We start from the raw sequence: 20,992 nt of genomic DNA on the forward strand, positions 1-20,992 counted from the left end.
GCTTATTTTTGGGGTGCTCATGTTCATTTTTTGCATACTCTCCTTCTAGTAGTTCATTTTCGGAAAAAAATTGAAGACGTACTCTATGTATGTTTGCAAACGCTACGGTGAAATTGATGACGCAATCTACATCTGGAAACGACAACGCGCACATGTAAACAAAAGGTCACCGATTCTGGTCAGTCACCGAAATAGGGCAGTCGACGATACATGTGCAGTTTTCCTTGAATACATGGCCAAGTAAAATTATGTATATAGATTAAATCTAAACAAAGAAATAAAACTCCTACCATATTCTTGTAAACCCTATGTGGTCAAGAGATGCCTAACTACATACATAAATCATCATCATCATATCCAGTTTATTTGTTGATCAGGCCATCAATTAATCCTCTGTTGAGGGTGGGGCCTGACTGTCCAGTCTTGATCTAAGTCTTTCTCTCCATTCCTGTCTTTGATGAGGGTTGACGGAATCCATACCCACGGTTTTCCTATCCCGCTTCACGACATCCTCCCAAGATAGTTTGGGTCTGCCAGTGGTCCTCTCTGCTGGTACATTCAGTTGTCAGACTTGAGCAATCCAGCCAGTGCTGCGCTCAACGTGTCCCAGCCAACGCTAGGTGCTTGTTGGTTAGGATTGGTAGCAGCTCTCTAAACTGTTTCCAGGCAGCCTTTCAACGTGTAGCTGCTGCGAGTTCACAGCCTCCACCTGATGACAGCATGTCGCCCAGGTAGCAAAAGTCTGTCACTACTTCAAGCGTGCTGTCACCAATACCAACCTCCATCATTGGTCTGCCATCTACTGGTCTTGCCGCACCAGCGCAGCGCAAACACTTATAGTGAGGATCTGCTTTGAGAGGGCCCTCTATGCCACTGCACTTTTTGTGCACCCATTCTGAACAGTGTGTGCAGAGGATTGAGTTGCTGCCTGTTCCACTCAGACATACAGAACAGGGGTGTTTGCCTGATTTCCTCAATAAGTCGAGGTTGGGACCAGCAATCATGACCTTGGTCTTACCCATGTTCACTCTGAGACCCTTCTTCTCCATGCTACTCTTCCATCTGTCCAGACGTACCTTGAGTGATTCAAGCGATGTGTCAATTATTACCAGGTCATCAGCATATAGGAGCTCCCACGGGCAGCTGATGTGAAATTCTAGTGATAGAGCCTCGAGGACAATGATGAATAGAAGGGGACTTAATGAAATAAATTAATCATAAATACATGTACCTGTACATGAATGCATTAATATCCAGAAATTGCACCTTAAGAACCCTTTGGTTGTAACATGACAGACATCAAACTTTGAACACTGGTACATCTTAAGGAGTAGATGACCCCTATTGATTTTGTGGTCAAGGGTCAATCCACTCTAGACATAGGAAGATATTGTCCTTTCAATATCTTGAGAACCCTTTCCTTGACAGACATCAAACTTGGTACACTGATATATCGTTCGGAGTAGATGAACTCTATTGAGTTTGTCAAAGGTCAAGGGTCAAACTGGATATAGTGATAAATTTTCTCCTCTGTATTTTGAGAATCAGAACCCATTGTTTTACGAACATCAAACTTGAAACATTTCTTGTTGTTTTTGTGACAGTTACAAGATTTCCTGACTAAGGGAGCCACAGATGTGGGCTACTTCAGCAGTGGTGATGACCATTTTCTTGTTTTTTCTAACTCCCGCAATAACAATGGAGAGACACTGGTGAACGTCGATGTGTATAAATGGGACAACTCAACGAGACTGTTTACACCATCTCCTTGGCAAAGTTTAGAGAACCAGGGGGCATCAGCTGTTGCTGTAGTGAAAATAGAGGGAGTGATTTACATGGCTGTCGCTAATAACTACAACTCAAAACTGAAGACTTACTCGGTGCAGTATGTATTGCTATTAGACAGGCATGAAATTCACAACTTACAGATAGAGAGAAAATTTCAAGTGAAATATAAAAGATAAAAACCCCAAACCAGAAATGCTCTTCTTTTTTTTTGGAAAAGAAGTCATGAATTTTTTATGTGTCAACACAGAACATATAGAAATTACACTATGATGTCTTTTTTCAGTTCTATTGTGTATAAGCTTGGGGACAATCAGAAATTTTCTGAGCACCAGAGGATTGAGACACATGGAGGAACTGATGCCAACTTTTTACAGATCCATTCGCTGACCCTGCTGGTGTTTGCCAGTAACCGTGGTGATGTTGTCAGTAGTCCCCAGACATCTGCTGTGTACCGATGGGATTCCACTGCACAAACCTTTTTCAGACACACAGACATACAAACAAACAGAGTGAATAAGATATCCTCATTCATTGGCACAGACAATACAGGTTGGGGTCACTTGTATATAAAATACATCAGATAGATAGGAAAGAGTTTCCCATGCATGGTATTCTAAATGGCTTTTTCTTTGATTTTGTGAATTTTTAAGCAGTGTTTGTTATTTCCTCTGGAAAGCAATGTAAAGGTCAAATTAAAAATGCAATGGAAGATCTAGGAGATGGGTACTTATGATGTTTGTAAAAAACAATATTATTTTCTGCTATTTGGGCATCTGCAACTCACACATATCTGCTTTTTGGGGGTAAGGGGGCAGAAAGATGTCATTTTGAGTTGGATTCCTCCTTTGAAATTTCTTTGGATCCACCACTGAAATTATATTATTTCACATTTTTTGCTAATGCATGTATATTTAATAGGATATCTAGCTGTTGCTAACACAATTGGAAATTCTGCTATCTATGCCTGGGATGTTCAGAATCAGAGATTTGACTCAGTTTGGAGCGGTCCTCCAGCCAATGAGCTGTTCCCTGTGATGGTTACCCAGGCAACAGGTGCCTTTGTATTAATACCCAAGGTAGATGTGGATCCTAAGGCCAACTGTACAATATTCCATCTCATCAAAGTCACCAGTAGTGATTTCTCACCAAGGCAAGTGTTTTATTTTTGGAGAAAGGTGACTTTCACAGCAGCAAATGTGCTAATTCACAGTTTCTAACCAAAAATTATCCATGACTTTAACTATATATTAGACATTCTCAAATAGAATCCATAATACTTGATTTTGTAAAAGGACTTTGTTTTTAAACTACACTATATCAGTTTCAGTTATATATTAGACATTCTCAAATAGAATCCATAATACTTGATTTTGTAAAAGGACTTTGTTTTTAAACTACACTATATCAGTTTCAGTTTATTGACAATGTCTTTCATAAATATAGGCATAAAAATAGCTATATCAGTTTGACATTCTGACACGTACAATTTCCAATTTTGGGCCCAGAGGGCATAACAGTATTAAGACAGTTTATAAAGAAGGAAATTCAAAAAAGAAAGAAAGTTTACAACATTAACTACAGGTTACATAGACTGCAAACTGCATGTGGATGCAGATGTTGGGGAAACAAGTACATACATATATGAATTGCTAATCATGTATATATACAAGTAAATGGACAGTATCAGTATACTATTATACCAATATATGAATAATAAACTATAATGATTTTTGCAGTTTTAAAGCATCATTTCTTTTTCTGAAAGTTTGCACTAAATATTCACTCAATTTGACAATTACTGGTTTGTCTTCATTAATCATCAACCAAGTAAATTTGTCCTTATTTGTTAGATAGATAAAAATTTTGTTGAGCTTGTATATACCATTAAAAAACATATTTCTCTCTTCAACATAGAATGGACAATCAGTTAGGAAATGAAATTCATCTTCAACACAATTAAGGTTACATAATTCACATATTCTTTTGTTTCTTTCTAAAGAAATCTTCTGGCCAGAATTGGTTTTTGTAAATTCATATCTTCCTCTTTCAATTCGAAGGTCATGTGCACTAATTCGAAATCTACATAGAGTTTATTTACATAAAACAATGTTTTGTCATTGATGAACACTGTGCTGTTTCAATGTATATATATTCTATTTCTGTTAAAGGTAGTAACCTTTCATCTTGACATACAAACAAGTTCAATTTAAAAATGTCTAGATCGTTTGTCTTGTGGGGAATACCTGTATTATCTAAACAATGGAAGCATGAGGTTCTGCAAAATCGACTTTGCCTTCTAAAGATGAACTCAAAAAATCATTTGAGGTAGTCTATCATACACAAGAATGGTAAGGTTTGCTTTTCAAATACAGTCAAACCGAGACAAAACTTCAAGATATCCAAGGATTCGAGATAATGAGGATAAGATACTTAAAGAATAAGTGGTTGGGACTTCCGAATCACTTCAACATATCCATGGTATTCAAGCTATCAGTTCTCAAGATACCGAAGTTAAATTGTATTTGTGCATAATTAGGTAGAATGTGTAACATTTGACATATCTTTTATATCTATTATTTTGATTGTGGGTACAGTATGTATATCTTAATACGGAAACCAAATTATGTTTTTTCTTACTATTTTACAGCAAGTTTTAGAACAATACACCATTTTGTGGGCTCTTTGTATCCATTGAAAAAGAAAAGGAAAAACTAGAATATGAATGACATTTCAATTATCATGTTATATGTTTCACAAATAGCTACTGCATGATCTTACCCCAAGTATCTTGTACCTCTAACACACCCTGTATCAGCAGCCCATTTATCTGGTATTTCTCTGACACACCATGTATCAGCAGCCCATTTATCAGTTATCTAACACACCCTGTATCAACAGCCCATTTATTTGATAATCGCTCTGACACACCCTGTATCAGCAACCCATTTATTTGTTATCTCTTGGCACACCCTATATCAGTGGCCCATTTATCTGTTATCTCTTGGCACACCCTGTATCAGAGGCCCATTTATCTGTTACATACTTTTTCTTGATTTTTTATGCAGGACTTTCATGATTCATCTACGGAAATCAGTAAATATGCATAGATTTTTAAGAACAAATATTGAATATATATTAGATGTATGTTAAGATATTTTAAAATTAAATAGAATATCACCAGGTATGACGACTATAAAGCTGTGGTGTGGTGGGCAGGTCTGTGAGACAATACGGAATATTGGAACCACTATTTTGTCTCCAATACAGAACTTTCGGGATGTGCCAGAACAACCAATTATATTTGACGTTTATCCAACACGGTTACGTGATAATAACCAATTGTAGGGCAAAGTTGACATCGATACAAATAATGTTTTGCTAGCAGACGGTCCGTAAAGAGCTATGCACAGTTCCAGGATGATGATCCAAGTCACTTGGTGCTTAGTACCTAGGTGTAAATTAGATGGAAGGGAATAGGTGTATTTAGATGCGTATCTTTGGATGCAAGGCGTGAAGTTTTATTGATATCCTCAAGATATTCCCTAGATTTATTTCCCTCGCCAACTAGCATATTTTAATCAAATGCATTTTCCTATAAAATGGCTGTAGTGATTTCTTTCTTTCAAAGATAGCATTTATAAATGCAGGAATTTGATAGCAATTGAAGAATTCCATGCTTGTTTACTTAATAGTTGTTATCGTACTCCGGAAGTGACATGCCCTAAAAATTACGTTCAACGTGTGATAAAAGACAGCGTGAATCCGTATTTTGAAAGTCCCGTATTCTGTCGCGGTTTTAATATCTAGTATGGCCAACGAGATCTCATTTTCTGAGTTAACTTGGACAACTTTTCAGTAAATAAGCACACATAACTATGTGTATCAAATATAGTGAGTTCAGGCACTTGACGTCATTTTTGGAATTAAAAGGGGGGGGGGGGGGGGGGGGGGGGGGGGCTAAATTGAGAAATATTTGTCGGAAATTCTTTGTCAAATTGAAAAGTAGTTCTGCCCAAACCCCGAAATCATGGAGGAAAGGGTATCCTTTGATACACTCAGTGCATTTGTTCAATTCGTTGCATAACTTTGCATAAATTCCACTACCATTCACCACTACTATAGTAATGGGATAAGTATGTCACATGTCCAGAAAAGTGTGTGTGTGGGGTGGGGTGGGGGTAGGTGTGTGCATATTTGGTTCTGTTATCTGATTAAGTTACAATGTGTGACCTATTCTCATTATTTGTTTAAGTTACTTTGTGTGACAAATTTTCCTGTATGCAGAATATGTCATTTATGCCTTTTATACTAACTTGCACCCTTTGTGAATTGTTTTGACAAAAACTTAAGTTAATGAATTAATAAGAAATCTACTAATATTTTACCTGGTATAGCTTTTCAAATCATAAAAAGATCAAGACATTGATTTGTAGTCATATCCTAGTGTGGGAAAATAAGAATTATGGAAAATGAGCAGGTATATTTATGTGTATCCGAACTAAATGGAGAGTGGGCAACTGCCAGGTTTTGGGGATTGAATGTATCAGGGTTTTTTTTCTCCTTTTCAGAACAATAACATTGACCTTTGAACCAGGTCAGAGGTTAAGGACAACCAGTGTGGAAATTCTGGAGGATTATCTCCCAGAGAACACGGAGACATTTTTTGTCACCCTCTCTAACCCGACAGGGGGTGCCACTATAGGAACCAAAAATAAGATCACAGTCAACATCCTCTCTAATGACAATGCTCACGGAATCATAGAATTTGCAGAGGTAGTTGATATGCATGCACAGATTGACATATTAAAACATGTAAAATTAATATCATATTGAAGACGTAACACAATTTCTATTTACAACAGATATTTGAATTGAATCTAGTCCTATTTTATTTATTAGGTTATTTAAAATCTAAGAAATCTACATTGTATTGCAATAGGAATGCTGTATTTAATAAAATAATAGCACATGGCTGGCATGATTTTAGGATTCAAGGGAGTTAACTGTACAGGAGCTGGACCATAAGGACAGTACTATTCAGCTGAATGTGGTCAGACAGCAGGGGTTCTTTGGCCGAGTGGTGGTCACGTGGTCAGCATCAGGTGATCAGAGTGGACTCAGTGACATTACACCACTCTCTGGGCAGGTAAGTTCTGGAAAGCTTTGCAATGTACCGTAAACCAACTTTTATTCATGTGCGAGAAAATTTCACGAGATTCGCAAGAACCTCATCATCATGAACCAGTCCTTGAATTTCTATCATAGGCTTGGTCATGAAAATTCCTCACCGCGAACCAGTTTACCACAGGTGAATCGCGAAATAAAGTAGACGTAAATAATAGTTGGTTTACAGTATACTGCTAGAATCAAACTAACAGCAATTTGAATACTGGTATGTAAAACTCAGATAAAGCAAACTTGTATGTAGTAAATATACAACTACAATCAAATTCATCGGCATATTACCTATATAAAAGTTGGATTTTTTTGGCATTAAACCCAGATATACTATCTTTGTAGCTATAAAGAAGTATATTTTGATCCCTCACTAACATAAATTTTTATATGTATCGTAAGTTTTACCTGTGAAAAATTTCATATATGATTCTGAATATTTTTAATGGTTAATGGTTTAATGGTAAAATAATCATTTGCGATTCTGAATTAACTATTCAAAATTAACTTTATCATCAGGACATATACTGATTAATTTAAATGTAAAAAGCCACGTATTATCTAAATTAGCTGTTGTTCATTGGAAATTACATTTATCAGCAATGCAATAAATTCCTTATGAATTATTTTACAATTAGTTATATGAATATAGCAAATTACACTTTAAACAAATTTTTAAAGCATTTGCTACATCTGTGTTTAGTTTACAGTTTGTCAAAATAGAATCCAAGTATCCTGATATATAACATTTTTCATATGAATTGTTAGGCTGTTCTTTACTCGCCGATTTTGATTGCGAATGACTCTATATACCTGATCGAGACAGGGCTTGTGGCAGGTGTGACAAGTCGACAGGGGTTGCTTACTCCTCCTAGGTACCTGATCCAACCTCTGGTATGTCCAGAGGTCCATATTTACCCAACTTGTAATTTTGTATTCCTTATAGGAGTTGTGAGATTGATCACTGTTCGTTATCTTCACCTTTTCATCTGTATGAGGAAGCTAACTCAGGGGAGTGTTGTGGCCCATGGGCCTCTTGTTTTTACTGTATAATTTCATATCATTATCTGAGTAGTGTACTGAATAAAATGTGAGTACATACATGGTTATTTCAGGTGGAGTTTGCCAATGGTCAGTCTGTGGCCACTATATCCCTGACCATACTGAATGATAACCTGGCAGAACTTCCAGAGGTCACTTTCATCAGGTTGCTGAAGGTCACAGAATCAGGGTCAACATTGGATGGCAAAGGGGCAAAACTTGGTAAATCACTTTACATGCAGCCATATTGAAGAAAGAGGCACAAAAAGAAATTATATACTGAAAATGATCTGTAAAATAGTGATAAGATTGTGCTTAAATTCAGGATTTTATGTATCTATGGGGGTAAAGTGATTTCTTTTTGATGTTTAATTCTGCATAGGTCCTAATAATGTTGCTAAAATGGTGGTCCAAGCCAATGATTCTCCCTATGGAGTGGTGCTTTGGGAGAGACAGAGTGTTACAGTCAATGAACCAGAGGGCTCGGACCAATCACTGACCGTTTATATCATCAGACAGCAGGGCATGATGGGAGATCTTCAAGTCCTCTACCAGTAATGATTGCTATATGAAACAAAATTCTCACAATACCTATCAAGTTTGAGAGACAACATGCAAAAGGCAGGTAGCAGGAGGTGGAAAGCAGATGATTGATACATTTTATTTCATGTTTGTAGAACAGCACCTGATTATGGTGTGTCGGTGGATAATCAGGCTATCTCAGGCTTGGACTTTGTCAGCCAAAAGGCAATAGCAGTTCTACAGGAGAATGTCACAAGAGTGGATGTTAGTGTTGTCATCAAGCAGGTAAGGAAAGCACCAGGGGCATTCATGCACTATTTTAGCCCCATGTTTATCGTTGATTACCAACACCATTAATCTCGTTATGTCTTACTGAAGCAAAGAACATTTATTCCATAAATTCTGTCAATATCCATCTATGTTTGTTAAATAATGATGTTACAAATTGCATCATTACACTGATTTAAGATTTTATCAATTTGATGTGAAATATCATTCCAGTTTTAAAGTAATTTAACTGTGTCCTCATGTAAACCATGCAATGAAACTTTCAAATTGTGCTGTTTTTCTCATCTAAGATCTGTGGATTTTTAGATTTTGATGTTTTAATGCAGCCACATCCACATCGTACAGAAACTGCACTATGAACAATATTTTATATCATCCTTTCTGTGTCCCCATAAAACTCGAAATTAAAGCTTTAAAGAAAGACTAAATCTCCTTTTATGTCACAAAATATATCGTGTGTAATACTGATTATCATAATTTTTTTTTAATATTTGAAAAATATAAAATAACTTGTCATTTGAAGCAAATGACATCAAACAATTGAATTCAAGATATAATGCTAATTTTTATGAAAATATTTGTATCTTGAAAGCAGATATCAAGTTTTTTTAAGCCTGCACTCAGTGTTTTTGAAAGAGAAACTGTTTACAATATCCATTTTTTGGTCACCTGAGTCACTATTGGACTGCGTTTGTCATCGTTTACATAGATAATTATATTAAAAATTTCAGGACTCTTGCACCTCTTGGGCCCTTGGGGTAAATCTGCCAAAAATTGACCAATTTTCAAAAATCTTCTCTTCAACTGCACATCTGTAAGAAAAACTAAATGCATAGTGATGTAGAGCAGGAAGGCCTATACCAAAATTGTAAATCTCATGATCCCTGGGGTAGAAGTTCTGACTACAGGGCAGGGCCAAACTGGGCATATAGCGATATTAGTAAAACATTTAAATAACATCTTTATGCTATTGATACTAAATTGAAACTAAATGGATATTTAGAATGAGCAGGTAGCCTTTTACAAAAATTGCAAATTTCATGATCCCAGGGGTGGGGGTTTTGTGTTAGGGTGGGACCATGCAAAATGGTCATAGTGATTGAATGTCTTTATCATTTGAAAGACTTCTTTTATTTTGCTGATAGAATAGAAAAACTAAATGCATTTTTAGGAAAAGCAGAAAGGGAAGTACAAAAATTTTGAAAATTTCTGGTTGTGTAAATTTACAGTAAGGCTCCAATCTCTTTCATAGAAACTTTGTTCAATATCCAAAACATTTGAAATGAATTTTGATGTATCAGAGGCTCACCCATACCAAGGTAGAGCCCAGAAGATGTCCAAACAGTTTTTGATAGTGAGAAAAAAATTCCCATTATCTTGATTAATAGTTGTCCTTTTTCATTTCACAAAGTAACATCTCGTTGACCTAATTATGACTCGTTTAACTGAGATTTTGAACTTGTGTGGATTATCTCAATAATTATTTCACCCTAGTCTTATGATCCCCTGCACAATACAATGCACCATATTGATTGAAAATGAGTAGGCCTATTAAAGTAAAAGAAAATAGTTGGGGTAAGATGATTGATATGCACAGTATTTATATATGAATTGATTTATGTTCATCTTTATTCATTATATCTTTGGGCTGAAGTGTCAAATGTTGTAGAGTCGAAAATACTGGTGATGATATAAGGCAAAAAAATGGGCTAAAACATTGGGCCAAAGTATCAATGTTCTATATATTGTTGGGAGGTATATAAGGCCAAAAAAAAATTATGTCATAAAGCTGAAGTGTCATTGGACCAAAGGGTCAATGTACTACACTGTATATGTGCTGTTGAGACGTAATATACAGGTGAAATAATGGAGGTTGGGCCAAAGTGTTGCGGATGGAAAAAAAAATTGGGCTGAGATGTCTTGGGCTGAAGTGTCTCAAAAATTTGGGCCGAAGTGTCTTTGGGCTGAAATGTTGAACACTGGGCTGAAATGTCTTTGGGCGGTAGTGTCTGACATTCTTAATATGACATTACGGTCTTTATTTTGACGTCATAATACAAAAGATGAAGTGGTGGATTGAACTGTGGAGACTGTTTTGTGCATAGAATACAAACCTCTGGGTTTTTTCCACATCTGAAAATAGCAACCGCATATGTTGAGTTTTCCAGTTTCAACTCATTGGCATGCCCTGTAATGCAAAACATGGTGACAGTTGCCCACACTTCATTGCTATTGGGTTAGTTTAGCATGCACTCACAAGATCAAAATCAACCATACCACTTCACTTACCCTGACAGAGAAATTGTACCTATGTCTTTGAAAATATGTAACTGTAAGCTTGACAGTAATTCTGTTTCTGAATGGATCTCAGTGTATCTATATGTATGTGTATCTATGCTCACCCTAACAGTAGCACCAATCAACATATACATGTATACACAAGCATCCATTCTGACATGTAGAAATTATGGCCTTTGGTCAGTATGGATTCACAATGAAGGGTCCAAACTTTATGAAGTTCATATCTCAGTTAGATGATTCAGGTGATCATTGATGCCTATGAGCCTTTGCTTTTTCCATAAGGATGATTTCCCAGAAGCAGAAGAGTCCTTCCTGTTAAACATCACAGAGGTCAGGGTTATGGGAATCACACCTCCCCCTGGGGCTGAGCCCAGTGTCAAGATTCCGGGAAACATACTTAGAGCCAGCATCAATGAAAATGATGGAATTAGGGGAATTGTGCAGTTTAATGTGACAACGGTAAATTTTCTTTCAAATTAGAAAGATAATGTACAACTTTTGTCCTCTTCATAAACAGCTAATAACATGACATAAATTTCTCCATTTTATCAATTTGAAATATGGTTGGATTAGAAAACTTTTAAAAGATTTGATTTTTCCTATAGAACATCGAGGGTAGGATTGACGTCTATGAAGAGTTTGGACGTAACACCTCTGTAAAGCTGAGAGTCAGTCGCAGTATTGGTTTCCTAGGAGATGCAACCTTGACCTGGCAGGCAGAGCCAAGAGAAGCAAGCGTCCTTGACTTTTGGCCTTCCAGTGGAACAGTTACTTTGAAGAATGAACAGGCACACACAGATATCATTATCTATATTCTGGATGACACAATAAATGAACCCATGGAGGTAAATTGGTGCATACCCCCCTCCAAGTTATGCCACACTTAGACATTTCTCTTGGTACCATTCAGCACCATTTACAAGGGTCGTCCCAAAAGTTTGTAAACGGGTGCTGTTGTCTATGAAACCAATGTCAAAAATCATCAAAAAGTTGAATGAATTCACAGATTTGATGTATCTAAATTCGGTTTCATCATTTTTCACAGAATACCAGTTTCCATTGTTTTCTGTGAAGTTTATTTGCATTGGTTTGAAAATCTAATGCATAAAAAAATTGGCTTTATAAACATCATATATTGTGCATTCTACAACTCTCAAGAAGTTACAATTGTTTGAAACATGTAGAAATGTTTCCCAAGTGACACAATTTGACAGGACAATTTTAAGAAAAAAGTTTTTTGGTACATACCTTGTCAGTTCTACTAGTATATTGTAAGTGATTTTTTTAAAAATAAGAAATCAAAGGGAATAATTAGCTATTAATGGTATTTGGTTGATAACAATGTTTATTTTGTCTGAAGTTATGCCAAGTGGTCTAATGGGGTAATAGTAAAATCAAATCTTTCTCGGATTTTTCAAGCTACAATGCTGAGATATTATGGATGATAACCAAAAACTGAAATTATATATCCTGTAAATGATATGTAGATGCGCTAAATTCAAAATGAACTCAGTCCACAGACTTTCTCATAGTGTGTGTCCATAGCAGGCTTGACAAAAAATGATTTTATTTTCTTGGGGCAGACTTTCGATGTGAAGTTGCTAAGCGTCAGCAGTGGGCTGTCCCAGCTGGGAGCCATGACATCAGTGAGAGTAGCCATCCTGAAAAATGATTCTCCCAATGGACTGTTTAGATTTTTGCAATCAGAGGTAATTGGGGTTCCAAGACCATAAAACTTCAGTAAAATATAGCTAGTTAAAATTACATTAAAATACCTCACTGAAATTTTGATTCATATTTAAAATCTAATCTCAACATGAGTTTTATACACTGTCTATATCAATACTATATGGATTAGATCAATTTTGAAATTTGACTTGCATCTGTTCTCTGTTTATGTTCATGGAGTCCGCTGATCATATTACCATATTTCTGTGTGAAGTCATGCATATTGCACTGTTTATGCAATTGAAGAGCATTTTGCATACAGGATATTTCAACACACTGAAAAATCTGTCCAAAATGCCTATTCATTACAGAATTGCACATCCCCACAATGTTTTTGTAGGTCAGAGTGAAGGAGTCGACCAGGCCCTCTGACTCTGAAGGGGAGATTACTCTAACTGTGGAACGTATACAGGGAAGTGAAGGGGTTGTAAACGTACATTGGAGGTTAAATGCAGAAGCTTTCAATGATTTTGAAGAACCTAGAGCCGGCCGTTTGCAGTTTGCTCAAGTAAGAACTTCATAGATCAAATTAGAGCCCTGCAAAGTTTGCTGATGGTACAAGGGGTTATACTGCTTAGTTGTATTTCCTTATCAGATGTTGTTTGTTATTGATTTACTACAAAACCACAGAGGGTCAGTAAAATCCATAGGGGTGAGGCTTTACTCCCTAGTGAAATCCATGAGTTCCTACTCCCTAGTGAAATCCATAAGGATGAGGCCTTATTCCCTTTGTGAAATTCAAAGCTGATTGTTTTTCTATCCCCCATTATACAAACACAATTGACATTTCTTCTTTAGTCAATTACCTTTTTATGCCCCCGAGATCGAAGATCGCGGGGCATATTGTTTTTGTCCTGTCTGTCATTCCGTCATTCTGTCTGAAACTTTAACCTTGCTAATAACTTTTGAACAGTAAGTGATAGAGCTTTGATATTTCACATGGGTATTCTTTGTGACAAGACCTTTCTGTGGGTACCAACATTTTTGACCCTGTGACCTTGACCTTGGAGTTTGATCTACTTTTTGAAAACTTTAACCTTGCAAATAACTTTTGAACAGTAAGTGGTAGAGCTTTGATATTTCACATGAGTATTCCTTGTGACAAGACCTTTCCGTTGGTACTAAACCTTTTGACCTTGACATTTGACCTACTTTTAATTTTTTTTTTACATTGGTCATAACTTCTAAATGGTAAATATTAGAGCTTTCATATTGTACATGAGCATTTCTTGTGACAGGATCTTTCTACTGGTACCAACATATTTGTCCTTGTGACCTTGGCCATCTTCGGAATTGGCCATTATCAGGGGCATTTGTGTTTCACAAACACATCTTGTTACTACATAGTTTTCAAATTATATGCACTTTTAATTCTAGAAGTTCACATTTGTTTACATTTTCAGTAGCAGTGAAGTGTGTAGATCCATTATCATTTTCAAATAGATGTGACATCACAATCATGAAATGATGTAAGCAGATGTGATGTCTTAATTTAGTTAAGGTAGTCCCCAGGCATTTACAGTACTAGCTTTTATGCCTCAATAAAATTAGAATCTTAACTTACGTTTAGACTTGCACTTTATGAAAACTATAGTAAAACGGACATTCTTAACTATAAAGAATGGTTTTAAGGATATCTTAAGTTGAACTATTTTGTGAAGCAGAAGTTGTATTCTTAAGGTTGACGTACATGAACAATCATGTAGAGAGCTGTCTATTTGATTTATTATTGTGTTGATGCGCTAATTGTAAAGGGAGAGAAGACTAAAACCATCACCTTAAGAACAAAACAGGACTCTACCCTGGAAGGGGAGGAGAGATTCCGAGCATCGCTGATCTCGGCTGACAACAGTGCTGACATATCCTCCACACAGGGAGACTGCACCATCATAGTGGAGGCAGACCCTGGGGCCAGGGGCACCATCAGCATCCTCCCAGAGTACAGGACTGTCTATATAGGAGAACCAGGGGAATCCAGGCCATCCTATGATGGTCAGGTCAAGGTCATGATCACACGTGGCCTCGGTATCTATGGCAGTGTCAGTGTTACATGGTCCTTGACCCCTAGAGAGACTGCAGCTTTCCATCAAGTTGAAGGGATAGTCAGTTTGGCTGATCTACAACAAACAGCCTTCATCACATTGCAGGTTCAGAATACTGTCATACAATGCAATAGTTAAGATCTATGGATTTGACCCTTTCAAACTAACTTGCAAGATTATTCTAAAAAGTGTTGATGATTCATAAATGTAGAATGGGTAAAAAGCAGTTATGTACATCCTGTTGTCAAATGATTTTGAGTGAAGTGTATTTGGTCTCCTCTGTAGGCCATAGATGACACAGTTCCTGAGAGGAGGACCACCTATAATCTCCACCTGACGTCTGCTACAGGGGGAGCCACTATTTCTCCTGACTCCATCGCGTCCATGGCCAATGTTGTCTTTGTTGCCAGTGACAATCCACATGGAAGATTTGAGTTTACACTGCCCCAGATTACCACTATCACAGAAGATATTAATCAGGTAGAATCTAGTTCCTGATTGTGTAGGAACATATTTCATTCTAAATGAAGAGATCTACCTAGTACTTATAGTCAAATGTTCAATACAATGAAAAAAACTTTGAATAACTGTAAATCAAGTAAAGAAATGGTGGTAGATGTGTTCCAGTTATTGAATTGGGTCTGTAGGGTTCATTTATTTCCCAATATATGCAGGTAACAGTCTCTGTAGTCAGAACAGATGGAAATGATGAGCAAGTGTTTGTCACTTATACCACCACTCCTGGATCCGCCCAGAGTTATGCAGATTTTTACCCAGCAGCCAACACCCTAACATTCCAGCAGGGTCAGACTATACAGCCCATTGAAATCCGGATCATACAGGATGACCTTCCGGAGGGACCAGAGGAGTTTTTTGTGAATTTGACGTCTGCTCGACTAGTGAATCCAAGGTAGGGATAGAGCATCATTAATACTTGTCTGCAGATCAGTTTGACTCTCAAGCACACCATGCTTTAAACTGATATTTCAAATACATGTATTTCCAATTCTCTTCAAGCATGGGGTCGATATGTTGCACTATTAGATAAAAAAGCATAATGTAACACAGAAATTAGATTATAATGAAGGTTTGATTGGTTTTTAAAGGTCTTACTTGTTCTTGATAACTGGTTCTTGATAACTTGCTCTTGAAGGTCTTGTTAGGATATATAATGTTTGCAAAGGTGCAGAATGCTGAAAGAAGACATTGTTTTTTTTTACAATCAAATAGCAAGAATAACTACTCAGAGGTGAATGGTCTTCAGCTGGACATGAAGCCCAGCATAGGAGCAATGGCTGTAAAGACTATCTTGATAGATAAAAATGACAATGCTGAGGGTATAATACAGTTTGACGTCCCAGGAGGCAACTTTAAGGGTGAGTCAGCAGTATCTGAGAACTTTTGATTTGAAGAGACGGATACATTAATCAGTAGACAAAATACTGAGACCATGCAAAGTACAATGTAAAATATATGTTGACAAAACATCATCTTACCTTCAAATCTATCATTAAAATGTCTCCTATATTTTATTACACTTTTTTGAATTGAATATTATTGAATCATTAAATTTTGTGGGAGCTCAATTTATGTGGATTTCAATCTAAAAATTTATATGATGTTTAGATGCTTGAGATTACATCCCAGTGAAACTGTAAAATCTTTCAATCCTTGAAAATTGCCTCCCCCACGGACTTGAAAGATTTCACAGCATTCTATACTTCCATGTTTTCTGTGTCAGTTTCTGAAGAATCAGGTTTAGCCCAGATTCCACTGAGGAGAGAGGGAGGGAACTACGGTGACATTGAAATAACTTACTTAGTGCGGAACATCACAGCCATTCCGAAAGTGGACTATGTTGTCAGTAGCAACAAGGTCACCATGGGAGATGGCAGCAGGAACACCACCATTGATATAACAATCAGGGATGATTCAGAAATGGAATTTGAAGAGACGTTTGAAGTGAAACTGCTGTCTGTATCAGGTAAATCATTTGAACTTGATTTGGTGATGTTACCCTATATACAGTCTAATCATGTTATCTAGGTATACATAGCTTGGGGGGGGGGGGGGGGGGGGGGGGGGGGGGGGGGGATATACGGTATCCTGAAAATTAAAGCAATTGTAAAAATATAATTACTTTCTCCTTTATTGCTTATATTGTTATAGGTCAGAATAATCCAGAGTGCCAGCAAAAATCAATAACACAAAAATTTAACAATATATTTACAATTATTTGCAGTAAAATATATCAATGAAAAACAATAAATTACAGTAATCAAAGTCCATAAAGCAGTGTCCATTATCTGTTCATTACCAAGCTCAATTCACACAAGAGAATAAGCTTAATCATCGTGCTGTCAAGATCTATTAAGTCCAGTCCTCAGTAATGTAATATCCAATGTAATTCTGCAGACAAAATCTTTTGAGTCCAGTCCTCAGTAATGTAAAATCCAATGTAATTCTGTTAAGTCCAATCCTCAGTAATGTAATATCCAATGTAATTCTGCAGACAAAATCTTTTGAGTCCAGTCCCCAGTAATGTAATATCCAATGTAATTCTGTTAAGTCCAATCCTCAGTAATGTAAAATCCAATGTAATTTTGCAAGGTGCTCCCTAACACAAAAAATACCGTCTATTTACAATAAATCACAGTGTCCTGAACATTTTGTTTCTTAAATCCGTAATAAAATTTCAGTTGTATATTAGAAAGTGAGTTAACATTATAAGGTCATTTTCCGTGTGAAAACTTTATGAAATGAATCACTTATCTGTTTGAAGTTCAATTTTATTGAAATCAAGTGATGGGATTGCCAGTCTACTGTAGTACGATGTCCTTACAAAATTATGTCAGCTCTCATGAAAACAAACGAAATGTACACAAAAGAATAAAACTGTTGAAATTCATCGAATTTAGGAGCTTCAACCATATATGTGTGTGTGTGATATATTTTTCTAACATATATTATTCAGCATGTGATTTTGTTTATTTATACATGAATATAACTAATCATTCTAAATGAACATTCTATTTTATGTAATGTATAAAGCAGGTATATAGAAACATTCTTTTATTAAGTACATCATGTACATCTCTCAGTGAACTGATAAAGATACTGTTTGATCATGTTTTTATCATTAACAACAGGTCAGGCCAAACTAGGAAACCCTAACATAACACTGGTAACCATCTTGAAGTCGGATTTCCCCAATGGAAACTTTGGCTTCAGAAGTCCACTGAACTATAGATTCCCTAATCCCGAGAGACTGACACAGCAGACCCTGACGATAGAGAGGAGAGGAGGGCTGGAGGGTCAACAGACTGTGAGTCATTTACATACCTCATCATTTTTACTCAAAATGCATTTACAGGTACCAGTATCAGACATAATGCTGATATTTCTCAAAATCATATTCATTTCTCAAAGCAAAACTATTTTCCACCCATGTAAACATATGAAAGAAACTTCACCTGTTCCTGTAGGTTGTGCACTATCAGCTTCAATGATAAAATCATGGTATCCTCTTCTTTAACTTTTTCATTTGTCTTGGGTTCTCTTGGTAACCTTTGTTTTCAGGCTTTGTGTGGTTATTGATGGTCTAACTTTGTATATGACACAGTTAATGTGAGAGCATGCTTATAAACACAAAGAGGAATAAACTATACTCCAAACAAATGCCAATGTTACCACTTCATGCTTTGGAGCATCATAAATTAACTACTCAAAATGAAGTTTGGAAGCACGGTGGAAATCATAAATGGACATAATATCATTGATCATATGATTTGATAATTCTGAGCATATTCTGATTGGCTGAGATTCAACAAAAAAATGAAAATAATAATAAAATAAAATAAACTGTTATGCTCACCTTCACATACATTTGAAGTGAAAATAACACAATTTTCCAACATGGATAAAAAAAATTGTGAATTTCCAAATTGATACAGTTGGTTATTGGTTTTAATTGTCCAATCAAAACTTGCATCTCTATTCACTTTCAACTAAGTTTTGTACTATAGATGTGAACAAAGATAGGCAACATGTATCATCTGGTAAGATCTAGTAGCTGGTTTCAATATTTTTAATCATTAAATCTTATGATAAATAAATACTCACATCTCTAATCACTTTTGATTAGGTCTTGCACTCTAGCTATTATTATGAACAAAGATGGCCGACCAGGTATCTTTTCGTAGGGTCTTGTAGCCAATTTCAATGTTTTAAATTATTCAATCATATGATAAAACAATTATTGACATTTGTCAGTCAATACAATGCTTTATCTACCATCTAAGTATATCATTCACACCACCCTCTGGGCTCAACGAATATCATATTTCTCAGGTAGTTAAAGCATCATATTGACTAGGGAAATGTCAATAATTGTATAATATTATGCTATGAACTTCTCATATTCTATAGGTTTATTGGAGAATAATGGGCCCAAACAATCCTCTACAAGTCTTGGAAGCTACCAATGACATAAGTATGGTGTCCGGTAATAAAGAGGTCACCACGGGATCACTGCAGTGGAGTGGTGGAGAAAGTGGAGAGAAGTCATTTGTTCTGGACCTGAAGCCATTCTCCTCCTGGGAGGTGGAAAAGACATTTGTTGTGGAGATATACAGAGTACAGGGAAGTCCCCAGGGGACAGGAAATGGGGAGATCAGCGCCTCCGCTGGAAAAACAACCATTACAGTACGGTTAATCTTTTCAGTTTTTAGTAGTTTCCCCACTGAAGGCTATCAACATTAGTTTTATGCAGTAAACTATGTACTGTAAAGGGCTTTCATTTCACAGGACTAAAATTTTGCGATTTTTATCATTGGGTGTTTCACGATGGTTTAGATTTCGCGGATAAACCCCTTCTCATGTATGGACTTGTGCACCTAAATGTTGCGAATATAGCGAAAATAAAACCCAAGCGAATAGTTCCCCCTTTACAGTATTTCTATGCACCAATACCTTGTGGAGGTATATTCAACCCTTTGATAATAGACATACAAATGACAGCTTGTTGCTTTGAGTATAGAAGCACTGGTATGCATCAGGTACATGTAGTTCCAGACATGTGCATCATGTACCCTGGAGGTGCACTTTTCATGTACCCTGGAGGTGCACTTTTCACTGAAAACACCAATTTTGATCCTTGTTTTTGTTTAAGAGTTAAGTGCATTGGAGAACATTATTGAACTTAAACTATTGAACAATTTTTTTTATTACCATTGACCCATTTTTGAAAGATGCATGCATAGAAACTATAAGTCATGTTCTCCAATACACTATGTTTGCAGAAGGGAAAATGGTATAAAAATGTGCACTTTTTTATCAATAGATAAAAAATCTGGGGAAAGTCATTCTTTACAATTTCAGTGATATCTTGGGATCACCATCATTTTTCTAAGAATTATGTAATTCAGACTGTGTATATACTTGATTATTGAAATAAAGTAAACAAATTAAGGTCCAAATTAAGCCCATGTTCCACATTGTCACAGTAACCAATGCAATAACACTACACTAAGGATACTCTAAGTCTGTACATTTTCCTCTACATAGTTGTCTTCATGTCAAGTAGTCAACTGGAATTCTGTTGACAGAAGTTTTAAATATTTTACATGAACATACAGCTAATACTAAGAGTGAGAGAGAGAGATTTGTTTCATTGTAGATAGAGAAATTAGGGCATCCCAATGGGATAGTGAGGTTTGAGGGACTGGCCCAGTCAGTTAGAACAGTGGAGGAACCAGAAGGGATTGCTCCTCTAGAACTTCAGTTTCCCATCAGCAGGAGGTTTACCACAGGCAGTATACAGGTAATACACAACACACAGGCAGTATACAGGTAATACACAACACACAGGTAGTATACAGGTAATACACAGTACACAGGTAGTATACAGGTAATGCACAACACACAGGTAGTATACAGGTAATACACAACACACAGGTAGTATACAGGTAATACACAACACACAGGTAGTATACAGGTAATACACAACACACAGGTAGTATACAGGTAATACACAGTACACAGGTAGTATACAGGTAATACACAACACACAGGTAGTATACAGGTAATACACAACACACAGGTAGTAT

The 20,992-nt window shown here is 36.4% G+C and overlaps 1 protein-coding gene across 1 annotated transcript in view; it reads left to right on the forward strand.

Annotated features, from left to right (window-relative positions):
- LOC125652025 (adhesion G-protein coupled receptor V1-like) overlaps positions 1-20,992 on the forward strand; it is a 152,909-nt gene that overhangs the window by 75,977 nt on the left and 55,940 nt on the right. Inside the window, exons 55-74 of the mRNA XM_056165905.1 lie at positions 1,605-1,885; positions 2,072-2,337; positions 2,707-2,938; positions 6,357-6,561; positions 6,776-6,934; positions 8,079-8,226; positions 8,387-8,558; positions 8,682-8,811; positions 11,398-11,574; positions 11,721-11,960; positions 12,699-12,824; positions 13,184-13,351; positions 14,598-14,990; positions 15,171-15,365; positions 15,560-15,795; positions 16,116-16,261; positions 16,627-16,869; positions 18,035-18,210; positions 19,314-19,589; positions 20,563-20,706. Of these exons, the coding sequence (XP_056021880.1) occupies positions 1,605-1,885; positions 2,072-2,337; positions 2,707-2,938; positions 6,357-6,561; positions 6,776-6,934; positions 8,079-8,226; positions 8,387-8,558; positions 8,682-8,811; positions 11,398-11,574; positions 11,721-11,960; positions 12,699-12,824; positions 13,184-13,351; positions 14,598-14,990; positions 15,171-15,365; positions 15,560-15,795; positions 16,116-16,261; positions 16,627-16,869; positions 18,035-18,210; positions 19,314-19,589; positions 20,563-20,706 (4,113 nt within the window). The remainder of the gene's footprint in view (positions 1-1,604; positions 1,886-2,071; positions 2,338-2,706; positions 2,939-6,356; positions 6,562-6,775; positions 6,935-8,078; positions 8,227-8,386; positions 8,559-8,681; positions 8,812-11,397; positions 11,575-11,720; positions 11,961-12,698; positions 12,825-13,183; positions 13,352-14,597; positions 14,991-15,170; positions 15,366-15,559; positions 15,796-16,115; positions 16,262-16,626; positions 16,870-18,034; positions 18,211-19,313; positions 19,590-20,562; positions 20,707-20,992) is intronic.

The sequence above is a fragment of the Ostrea edulis genome, chromosome 5 (genome assembly GCF_947568905.1).
Source record: "Ostrea edulis chromosome 5, xbOstEdul1.1, whole genome shotgun sequence".
In the NCBI taxonomy this organism is placed as follows: Eukaryota; Metazoa; Mollusca; class Bivalvia; order Ostreida; family Ostreidae; genus Ostrea; species Ostrea edulis.